The 12,062-nt window shown below is 43.6% G+C and overlaps 1 protein-coding gene across 2 annotated transcripts; it reads right to left on the reverse strand.

Annotated features, from left to right (window-relative positions):
* Nucleotides 1-1,437: 1,437 nt before the first annotated feature.
* On the reverse strand, nt 1,438-9,118 carry THAP1 (THAP domain containing 1). 2 transcript variants are annotated; one of them, XM_055296125.2, is made up of 3 exons: nt 8,019-9,118; nt 4,258-4,453; nt 1,438-3,117 (listed from the first exon to the last, which is right to left on the reverse strand). In XM_055296125.2, the coding sequence occupies exons 1-3, from the start codon at nt 8,087-8,089 to the stop codon at nt 2,743-2,745; spliced, it is 642 nt and encodes a 213-aa protein (XP_055152100.1). In that variant the 5' UTR covers nt 8,090-9,118; the 3' UTR covers nt 1,438-2,742. The 2 variants fall into 2 exon arrangements, with proteins under 2 accessions (XP_055152100.1, XP_055152102.1); XM_055296127.2 differs by lacking the exon at nt 4,258-4,453 and having other exon boundaries at nt 8,019-8,367.
* Nucleotides 9,119-12,062: the final 2,944 nt, after the last annotated feature.

Genomic DNA, 12,062 nt, shown 5'->3' on the forward strand with positions numbered 1-12,062 from the left:
GTGGCAGTGAGCCCAGTTCGCGCCATTGCACTCCAGCCTGGGCAACAAGAACGAGACTCCTTCTCCAAAAAAAAAAAAAAAAAAAGAAAAAAAAATTTGAGTCTTTGTCCCTGTTTCTGTCAGACTGTTTACTATGCCTGAACAGAACCTATTTTTACCTAAATGACCTTTTCTTGGCAATGTTATAAACAATACAATAGCCAATTCAGAAATAAGTACCTGCACCTCAAACTTCTGTTTACTATGATAAATTATTTAAATGAAAGCAGTTGGCATACATGCTGCTTGCTCAGTTCTCTCCAAATGGGGATTTATGTCTGTTATGAAAAGAAAGTAGCTTGAGGTTAAATAATAATGCTAATATGCTAAGTAATTATGATTTCCATTTTTATAATCTAACCTGGATTCTTCATTCTGGGACACACACATAGAATTTGTCTTTTATGTACAAGAGTACTTAGATTGAAGGTATATACTTTTCTTTTCTTTTCTTTTCTTTTCTTTTTTTTTTTTTTGAGATGGAGTTTCACTCCTGTCACCCAGGCTGGAATGCAATGGCGCCGCCCTCGCTCACTGCAATCTCTGACTCCCAGGTTCAAGCGATTCTCCTGCCTCAACCTCCCAAGTAGCTGGGATCACAGGCATGCACTGCCACCACACCCGACTAGTTTTGTATTTTTAGTAGAGACAGGGTTTCTCCATGTTGGTCAGGCTGGTCTTGAACTCCTGACCTCAGGTAATCCACCTGCCTTGGCCTCCCAAAGTGCTGGGATTATAGGCATAAGTCACTGCGCCCAGCCAAAGGTATATACTTTTCAAAATATTTAGGAATAAATCTAAATATTCCTGAGTACTTCCAGGAATTGCTAGAAAGATGACATATAAAACTAAACTTCTTGAATACTTTGTAGCTTCTTTATGAGTTCCATGAATAATCTGTAAAAGCCTTCTAATTGATCAGCATGAGTTCTAAATGATGCTATCAGACTATGTAACTTCAAGTAATCTTTTTTTTTTTGAGATGGGGTCTCGCTTTATTGCCCAGACTGGAGTGTAGTGGTGCAATCTCAGCTCACTGCAACCTCCACCTCCCGGGTTCAGGCAATTCTCTTGCCTCAGCCTCCCAAGTAGCTGGGACTACAGGCACTGGCCACCATGCCCAGCTAGTTTTTGTATTTTTAGTAGAGATGGGGTTTTACCATATTGGCCCGGCTGGTTTCGAACTCCTGACCTTGTGATCCATCCACCTCGGCCTCCCAAAGTACTGGGATTACAGGCGTGAGCCATGGTGCCTGGCCCAACTTCAAGTAATCTTCTAATCATTATTTCTATCTTTGAGATACTGGTTCATAAAACATCAAATAACCACGAATCACAGTGCTATCCACTGGCAGCATGGCAGCGAACTACAATGAAAACCAGTTCTACAAAAGACACTTTGAATGCCATTATTTCACACCTTTAATACTGTCTTAAAGGGTCTATTACTCTTCACCTATCTTAGTGTACTTTGAAATATAAAAGTAATAATTATCATTGGAACAGTTATTCTAAATCTAAAAAGATAACTCCCATAGCAATATTTGTTTACTCAGAACATATTTTCATTTCCAATATATGTAAAATTTCTCACAAAGTCAGAACAGAACTCAGTTTGAACAGAAACCTCAGTGTTTCAATCTCCACATTCAGTAGAATAAACACTACATAGTAGGTTGTTCTGAATATAAATCACGCATTTAAGTAAATGGGATGTAATTTCTAACTTGTGTTAAAAGTGAAGAAATAATTTTTTATGTGAAGCTTTGTCCCAACTCAGTCAAGTGCAAGATTATCATATGATACAAATCAAACTCTACTAACACAGCACATTTGTCAGAGACTTGAAGGCAGATACATAACTACAGCTGGGGAACTGGATGTCCTTCAGCTAGGGTGTAATGAAAGAAAAAAGCATATCATAGATCAGGCCCCAGTTTTAATTACTTCATTGATGACAATGCCTTACTTTATTTATTGAAGAATGTTTCTTCCACTGAAAATACACTTCTAATTTTATAATGCTAGATAGTAGGAGAAAAAATAGGAGCCCACGTAAAAAAAAAAAAAAAAAATCCACTCTTTATCTAAAGTTATTGATCAGATATGCAATGACTCTTTTCTGCTGTGAAGACAATCAAATCTTTTTTCTTAAGTACTGACTTGCCAATTTATCTTTGATAACTCATTCAGAAAGATAAATGAACCTTGTTACTTTATATATGAGAATATGTACACATATATATACATATATATTCTGAGAAGTTATGTCCCATGATCTGACCCATACTTCTGATTTAAAATATAACTAAATTCTCTCAATAAAACAGTACTAATTTTAAGTTTTAAACTGAAATCACCCTTTTACCACACTGTTCTCATTCTCTTTAGTTTTTATTTTTACATTATTTCTATAAATACTAAAAAAAAAACCCCAAAATCCCCAATCTTGAAACTAACTTACATTAGAGGTCTGAGGTTAGTTTATAACTTTTAAAATATTTTGTTAAAATGTAAAAAACCTGAAATTACAAACAAAAAAATTTATAATTTTACAGTATATATCGAATTTTTTTTAAAAAAATATTCTGAACTGTTTTTATGTAAGTAATCAAGTGTTATTTTTTTAAATGAAACTCCTTTATAGGCTAGTGGAGGATATGTGGTATTGCCCCATTAGAAATCAATACACATTTCATTTTTTTATGCTGGTACTTCAACTATTTCAAAGTAGTCATTTGGTAGAATCACATAACCTCTTTCTGATATGTCGTCTTTCTCTTTCTGGAAGTGAACAACCTCCTTTAATTTTTCAAGCTGCCGTTCTTGCCTTCTGCATCGCTGCTGTGCGGTCTTGAGCTTCTTTCTGAGTTTTTCAACTTGTTGTTCTAGCTGATGAATCCTTTTCCGCTGGTGCATTGTATCCTCCACAGTATAGTTGTGGTCACAGAAAACTGAGAGATTAACAGGGGTCTGAAGAGGCGGCATTAGTAATCCAATAGCAGCATCAACCTGGGAAACAGGAGGCGGTAAAGGAGGTGGGGGAAGCTGTTCCTGTGGCTCCAGAAGATCTTCTTTCTAAAACAAAAATACAAAGTATGTTTGAATTTAGTAACTAAAAACAGTTTAAAAGAATCTGTGGACTGACCAGGCGCAGTGGCTCATGCCTGTAATCCTAGTACTTTGTGAGGAAGAGGTGGGCGGATCACCTGAGGTCAGGAGTTTGAGACCAGCCTGGCCAACATGGTGAAACTCTGTCTCTACTAAAAATACAAAAATTAGCTGGGTGTAGTGGTGCACGCCTATAATCCCAGCTACTCGGGAGGCTGAGGCAAGAGAATCTCTTGAAACCGGGAGGCGGAGGTTGCAGTGAGCCAAGATCATGTCGCCGCACTCCAGCCTGGCGACAGAGAGAGACTTTGTCTCCGAAAAATAAATAAATAATAAAAGAATCTGTGGAATTTAAGAAATATTGACTTTTTTGGGGAATCAGTGGTATAGAAACATTCCAAAATGAGAAAATAGTTTCAGTTTGAATAAACTTTTCTACCTGAAGTAGAGGGACGGTGCAAGAAAGAGACAAAATGAATAATCAGATCTAATTAAATATTAAGCACTGAGGAGAAAAAAATGCTTTGAAACTAAACTGTCACTGATAAAGAAAACCCAAAACTTATCAATATATAACTGGCAGTACAGAGTGATTTTTAACTAAGTTACAAAGCTGACTAAGTTTCTTAGTGTGATGATATTTATCTTTAATAAACTGCATTTTGTGTTTTCAGAAGTGTATCACTGTTAACTATAAGGTTCCAGGCACATTTATTCTTTTAACACTAACTGAGGCCGGGCGCGGTGGCTCACGCTTGTAATCCCAGCACTTTGGGAGGCCGAGGCGGGTGGATCACGAGGTCAGGAGATCGAGACCACGGTGAAACCCCGTCTCCACTAAAAATACAAAAAAAAAATTAGCCGGGCGTGGTGGCGGGCGCCTGTAGTCCCAGCTACTCAGAGAGGCTGAGGCAGGAGAATGGCGTGAACCCGGGAGGCGGAGCTTGCAGTGAGCCGAGATTGTGCCACTGCACTCCAGCCTGGGTGACAGAGCGAGACTCCGTCTCAAAAAAAAAAAAAACACTAACTGAATTTTCCACATTTTAATCAATGAACACATCAGTTTGATAAACAGAAAGCAACCCAATATTTTAAAACGCATATTACCTTGTCATGTGGCTCAGTACAAAGAAATATTGTGGGCACAGCGTTCTCTTTCAGTAACTTGTTGTTGCACTCTCTCTTAAAGCAGTCTGGAGTAAAGTGCTCTGAACAAATACTGCTATACTTGGTGGGTTTAAAGTTTTTTCTTCTGACAGCTGCCTCCCATTCTTTACAAAGATTGGGTCGAGTAAGAGGAAACCTAAGAAGAAGGCATAATTCAATTATCTGTCCTGATTTTTTTAAATAAATAAAAGTACCCAAACTTTCCAGCTTAGGAAAGATCTTACACTGGTATTAAAGATGTTACAATTGTATTATTGTATTGGATTAAAATTAGCTCTAGTTATCTATTTATCTCATTAATTTAAAAAAAATTTTTTTTGAGACGCCATCTTGTTCTGTTGTTAGGCTGGAGTGCAGTGGCGTGAGCTCAGCTCACTGCGCCTCCGCCTCCTGGGTTCAAGCGATTCTCCTGCCTCAGCCTCCCCAGTAGCTGGGACTCAGGCGTGCGCCACCACACCCAGCTAAGTGTTGTACTTTTAGTAGAGATGGGCTTTCACCATGTTGGCCAGGATGGATTCGATTTCTTAACCTAGTGATCCGCCCGCCTTGGCCTCCCAAAGTGCTCGAATTACAGGTGTGAGCCACTGCGCCTGGCCCTCATTTATTAACATTTAACTTTTTTATACTGAGTTCACCAAAAGATTCAAGTAAAATACATACTATAGAGTAAATGTGCCCGCGGCTCATGCCTGTAATCCCAGCACTTGGGAGGCCACTGTCCGAGGGACTACTTAAGTCCAAGAGTTCGAGACTAGCCTGGGCAACACAGCAAAACCCTGTCTCTACAAAAAACACAAAAATTAGCTGGGCATGGTGGTATGTGCCCAGGTACTCGGGAGGCTGAGGCTGAGGTAGAAGGATAGCTCGAGCCTGGGAGGTCGAGGCTGCAGTGAGCTGAGATCGTTCCACTGCACTCCAGCCTGGGTGACAGAGCCATACCCTGTCTCAAAAAGAAAAAAATAACCTGTATACATATTTTTTACCAGTAATTTTCTGTGTGCTGCACGGAGAGACAAAGATTGCACATTTGTATCTATGTACTGGGAAGAAGGGGCTTCTAGTTCTCTTAGCATCAGTCTGACAAATATGAATAGGCTAAATTTGAATTAAAGGCAGATAATAACCAAAGAAAAGTATTTTCTAATCAACTGGGATGTCCATTAGGCCCAGCTAAACGGGGATAGTGAGAGTTTACATTTATTGTGGTAATTTTACTCTTCCAAGTTAAGGATTTGGTAAACTGAAGGGATTAGAAAAAAAAACAAAGGGAAGGGAGTTTCGAATTTATGTTTCACAGTTTCTCTTCCATGTACGATATGCTAGAGCCTGACTCTGCTAGTAAGAGATCTTTATGACAGTCTCTTTTCTTTGTACAACATAGCACTCTCTGCTGCCACTATGTAGAGGGTGGGAGAAGTGGTACTCCTAGAAAATCTCAGCTGGGACTGGGCGTGGCCTGTAATCAGGCCTGTAATCTCAGCACTTTGGGAGGCTGAGGAGGGCGGATCATGCTGGCCAACATGGTGAAACCCCGTCTCTACTAAAAATACAAAAATTAGCTGGGTGTGGTGGTGCACACCTGTAATCCCAGCTACTCGGGAGGCTGAGGCAGGAGAATCGCTTGAACTCGGGAGGCAGAGGTTGCAGTGAGCTGAGATCGTGCCACTTCACTCTAGCCTGGTGACACAGCAAGACTCCATCTCAAAAAAAAAAAAAAAAAAGAAAAGAAAGAAAATCTCAGCTGGAATGGCCTCTGTAAGTATAAACCAGGGTAGCATATGCTGGCAAAATTCAGTACCTAGGGCCTCCTGGCTCAAGGACGACTAATTTACAGCTGTTTGTGAGATTCTGTTAAGATCTTTCCCATCTACTCTCCCTAAACCTGCTATTTTAGATAAGGGATAAGATGCAGGTTAGCCCTTCTTTTGATTCAATCCATATCTGTTTAACATCTAGCAGAAACAGTTATATCTTTTTTTTTTTTTTTTTTTTGAGATGGAGTCTCGCTCTGTTACCCAAGCTGGAGTGCAGGGCAAGATCTCAGCTCACTGCAACCTCCATATCCCAGGTTCAAGCGATTCCCCTACCTCAGCCTCCCAAGTAGCTAGGATTACAGGCATACGCCTGTATTTTGTATTTTTAGTAGAGACGGGATTTTGCCATGTTGGCCAGGCTGGTCTCGAACTCCTGACATCAGGTGATCCGCCCACCTCGGCCTCTCCAAGTGCTGGGAATTACAGGCATGAGCCACCGTGCCTCGCCAAAAACAGTGATTTCCGACGTGTGAATACCCTCCTTAAACTAGTTTCCAGTGCCAATGAAACATTTTCCATAATTTTAGATTCCTTCTGCCAAGCTATCAGAAATGTGGGTGGGGAGCTGCCCATGTAATCCTGTTACCATCACCTGACCTTTCCCTACATTTAGAAAGAACATGTTTACAGCAATTCCAATTAAATCAAGAGATAATATTAGGATATCCTGAACTGAATCCTCTAAGTGTTCTATCCCCTTCTCCAAGGGGTAACATCATTACTCTGGAGACCTCTCTATGTTCTACATACTCTTATTTCTACAGGGTCCATCTCACATGATATCAAACATACTTAAAAAATGCACGGACACTCCCCTAGTAAACACAGATGGCTCCACAGCAAAAAAATAATTAATTAACTGAAAAGATATTTAACATTTTGCTTTTGAAATTATTTACCTAATTATAAAAGATAATTAGCTAATTACCTATGGCTAATCTGTATAGTTTATCCCTGGATCTGATTTCTTAGCTATCATTTGCGTACAGTCGTCAGGAATTCTTGCAAAGAAAACTTAACATAAATGTAATTAAAATTTGTAAACAAATTCAGCTGAATGAAAATGTTATGTCACACTTTACAAGCGTTTATCATAAGTAATTGCAACTCTGCACTTTTTTCCTATTTTCAAGAGAATATTTTTGATCCTATCACTCTTAACTGTGCTACCTACTGGATAAGACAGCTCTGAAAGCTGTGGGGCAGTTTCTTTCGAAAGAGCTTCCTCTATGCACAGGTAATGCCATAATAAATAAAGATCCGTGTGAGTTATTTTATTGTGATCCATGTTGTAACTGTCCATATTATCATTATTGTGTGCTGAAAAAGTAACGATTTATCTTGGCAGTACCTGAAGCTTTCTCCAAAACTCAGGGTCCTTAAAGCTTAGTTCCTAGAGATTGGGGGCAAAAATTCTCCCTGATTTCCCAGCCAAAAAACCCTTAACTAATACGATGCTGGCCTCCCATCCACGGCAAGGGCGAAAAGTAGTGATTCCTTCGTTTAAAGGCCTTTGTTTCTATTTTAAATTTATCTCTAAAACCATACTAAAATACCCGGCTGCTCTGTGACCCTGGTGGTGGCAAAACCCGCGCCACCCTAGGCATCGCCCGCGGGCTCCGAACGCGTCAACCGAGACCGCGAGCGAAGCCTGTAACCAGGGCCTGTTCCAGGAGCGCGAGAAACGGCTGCCGCGGCGACGCGCGCCGAGAACGCGCGATCGGGCGGCGGTTCCCAGCGGGACGCGGTGGGAAACGCCCGGCGCAGCCGGCCCCAGACCCCAACCGCCCCTCGCGCGGCCACGCGCCTGGCTCCGCCCCCGGCCCCGCCGGCCGCGCGCCCCCACCCCGGCTGAGACCGGCCCCGCGAGGCGCGCAGGGTCCTCACTTGTGGAAAGAAACGGGCTTGTCCTTGTCGTAGCGGTTCTTGCAGCCGTAGGCGGAGCAGGACTGCACCATCCTTCCGGTCCTCAGGCACTTCACTTCTGCCGCCGCAGAAGGCAGGGGAAGCTGTTCTCAGTGTCGCTGCGCTCCGTTGGACACCCTCGCTTCTTTTGTAGCTTTGGCCAACAGTTACAGTGATGGTGGCCTCCCTCGGGGGTGACTAGTGTGCCCGTTTTGTTGTTTGCATTAGCAGAAAGACCACAGCCATCACCCGTCTCCCATCTCCAAGATGGCGGAGGCAGCTTCAACCTTACCTCTCGCGAGGTGTGCGTCCCACTGTCTCTGATTAGCCCCGAGGTCAGAGGTAACGTTTCCTGGGAAGCTAACTATTGGCTGAGGCCAGGTGTTTCCGGCGGTGGCTTCAGTTTTGCGGAAGTGGGCGGAGCCCTGAGCTTCCGGCAGGCAGGAAGGAACTGCTTGTGGGGGAGGAGGCGCGGCGGGAGGCCGGATTCCTGGGGCATCCTCCAGCCCTGGGCTGTTCCCGTGGTTAATTGATGCGGAGCTTTTCTGGGGCGGCTTACAGTAGGGAACAACTAGGGCCTCTTGGAGAACAGGTGTAAAGCCGAGGTCGTTGTCTCATTGCGCCCATTTCTTTAAAAGGGCGGACACAGATGGTGTATGATTAATAAAATTGTGGAACCTTTTCCCAGAATGCTGATCTGTATCCCATTACCTGTGTCTTCAGGTATCACAAGTCTCTGTGAGAGCCAACGTGACAGATTTTTAGCAATGAAAAAAGACGCACTCGCCAAATCATCTCAATTGCCAACGCAGAAGCATTATATATATGTATATATGTATGTATATATACGTGTATATATATATGTAATTTTTTAAATAAATAGAGGCGTTGTCTACCCACGTTGCCCAGGTCAGTCTGGAACTCGAGCTCAAGGGATCCTCCCATCTCGATCTCCCAATGGGTTGGGATTACAGGAGTTGAGCCACCAGGCTCTCCCTCCCCAGAAGCTTTTCTGAAAGGCTGTCCGTTGCTGTGATTTCCATGTGCTGTGTTGCAAATATCGAGCTGCTGCAGCAATTTTGACACCTGAGAGAGAATATGTCAGAGGGGTTCAAACTAGAGCGACTCTGTGATGAGTGAGGGCTAGGAAAATGAGGCTGGGACTTGCTGGGCTGCATTCCTGGAAAGTTAGGTATTCCTAGCCTCTAGATGTATATACCATTAAGGCAACAGATTGATAATGTTTACTACACAGACCCAGACTTCGAAGTGTCCAGATATACCGATATATTTTTTTTTTTTTTTTTTTTTTTTTTGAGACGGAGTCTTGCTGTGTCACCCAGGCTGGAGTGCAGTGGCGCGATCTCGGCTCACTGCAAGCTCCGCCTCCCGGGTTCAGGCCATTCTCCTGCCTCAGCCTCCCGAGGAGCTGGGACTACAGGCGCCCGCCAACACGCCCGGCTAATTTTTTGTATTTTTAGTAGAGACAGGGTTTCACCGTGTTAGCCAGGATGGTCTCGATCTCCTGACCTCATCCGCCCGCCTCGGCCTCCCAAAGTGCTGGGATTACAGGCTTGAGCCACCGCGCCCGGCCTCAGATATACCGATATTTTGAGAACAGAAGCATTCCTAATTTTGCTTTAAAGAGAATAATATTGGGCTGGGCACAGTGCCTCACGCCTGTAATCCCAGCACTTTGGAAGGCCGAGGCGGGCGGATCACTTGAGGTCAGGAGTTCAAGACTAGCCTGGCCAACATGGTGAAACCCGTCTCTACTAAAAATACAAAAATTAACTTAACCGGGTGTGGTGGCACATGCCTCAAATTTCAGCTACTCTGGAGGCTGAGGTAGGATAATCCCTTGAATCCGGGAGGCGGAGGTTGCAGTGAGCTGTGCTTGCACCACTGCACTCCAGCCCGGGCGACAGAGTAAGACTCTGTCTCATAAATAAATAAAGATAATATCGATTCTTACATAATATAGTAATTAATCCTTTATCACAAACTCTTGTGGCAAAGCACATCTCCCCATAATCTTTTTTTATCCTATATATAAACCAAGTGTTGTACTTAGGGTGGACGCGTTCCTCCTCTTACTTTTGGGAATGCCCTACTCTGTCTATGGAGTAGCTGTACTTTCACCACTTTATGTTCTTAATAAACTTGCTTTTGCTTTGTACTGTGGACTCGCCCTGAATTCTGTCTTGCGTGAGATCCAAGAACCCTGTCTTGGGGTCTGGATTGGGACCCCTTTCCTGTAACAGTTTTACTTCATTCCCTGCCCCTTTTCTTTATATAGATCTGAGCCAGGCAGACCTGGAGAGCGGACTGTTGAGTAATCCCTTGACCCTTATTCTCTACATTTCCTGCCCCTTTAAATGTTGGTGTTTCCCCAGGGTTCCATCCTCTGCCTTTCTGTAACTCCTAAACACCCTGCTCCTTAAACTGAACTAAATGCCATCATTCTCTCATCTTTTATTTCCTTTGTATATCCGTTCTGCCTTTGGGATTATCATCGGTGAATTATCATCTGTGAATTATCTATTCAACAATTGTCTAAACCAGAAATCTTGGAGTCATCTTGGATTTTTTTTGTCACCCATAAAACCCTTTGATGACCAGGTTAATTCTGTAGACTAAATAAATAAATGCCTCTTAAATCCATCCCTCTGCATGTCTCCTCACTGTTTTTTGTTTTTTTTTTTTTTTTTGAGAGGGAGTCTCACTCTGTCACTCAGGCTGGAGTGCAATGGTGCGATCTCAGTTCACTGCAACCTCTGCCCCCCGGGTTCAAGCGATTCTACCACCTCAGCCTCCTGAGGAGCTGGGATTACAGGCACCCGCCACCATGCCCGGCCAATTTTTGTAGAGACGGGGTTTCACCATATTGGCCAGGCTGGACTCGAACTCCTGACCTCAGGTGATACACCTGCCTCGGCCTCCCAAAGTGTTGCGATTACAGGTGTGAGCCACCGTGCTCAACCCTCACTGTTCTTTAATTATTTTTATTATTATGTTTAATAGAGATGAGGTCTCACTGTGTTGCCCAGGCTGGTCTCAAAATCCTGGGTTTAAGCTATCTGTCAGCCAGGGCCTCCCAAAGTCCAAGGACTACAGGCGTGAGCCACGGCACCTGGCCTCCTCACTGTTCTTGACCAGGCTCTCATGGTCTTAACCTTGCAGCAACCCCTTAACTATCCTAGTCTCCAGTTTTACCTCTCTCCATTCTGTCTTCCATAGAGGGGTGGTGCATGCCTGCCACGACCTTGCTCATATCCTTCCAAGGCTACCTGCTGTACTGAATAAAATTCAGACTTCTTATGGTGAGTTATAAAGCTCTTTAGGACCAGGTACTTCTACTCTTCCACCATCATCTCCCTCCACTTGTCTTTAGCTCTGTTCCAGCTTTATGTCTTAGAGGGCAGGCTCTTTTGTGGTTTCTTTAAATAGGCTGTTTTCCTTGCCTTGAAATACCCATCCCTGACCTGTCCACCCTTAAGATGTGGCTTAATGGCCTGGTGCAGTGGCTCACGCCTCTAATCCTAGCACTTTGGGAGGCCGAGGCGGGTGGATCACATGAGCCCAGGTGTTCAAGACCAGCCCGGGCAACATAGTGAGACCCTGTCTCTACAAAAAAAATACAAAAATTAGTCAGGCATGTTGGCACACACCTGTAGCCCAAGATACTTGGGAGGCTGAGTTGAGAGGATCCCTTGAACCCAGAAGGTTGAGGCTGCAGTGAGCTGTGGTCATGCCTTTGTACTCCAGCCTGAGCAACAGAATGAGACCCTGTCTCAAACAAGCAAAGCAACAGTTACCACGAGCTGGGTGTCAGGGCTTAGGAGGCTGAGGCAGGGACTCAAGGCAGCCTGGACAGCATAGTGAGACCCTGTTTCTAAAAAAATTGTTTTTAATTGGTCAGGTATGGTGGTGCATGCCTGTAGTTCCAGCTACTTGGGAGGCTGAGGCAAGGAGGATCCCTTGAGTCCAGGAGTCTGAGGCTGCACTGAGCTATGATCGTGACAG

The sequence above is a fragment of the Symphalangus syndactylus genome, chromosome 10, assembly GCF_028878055.3.
Source record: "Symphalangus syndactylus isolate Jambi chromosome 10, NHGRI_mSymSyn1-v2.1_pri, whole genome shotgun sequence".
NCBI classification, from domain to species: Eukaryota; Metazoa; Chordata; class Mammalia; order Primates; family Hylobatidae; genus Symphalangus; species Symphalangus syndactylus.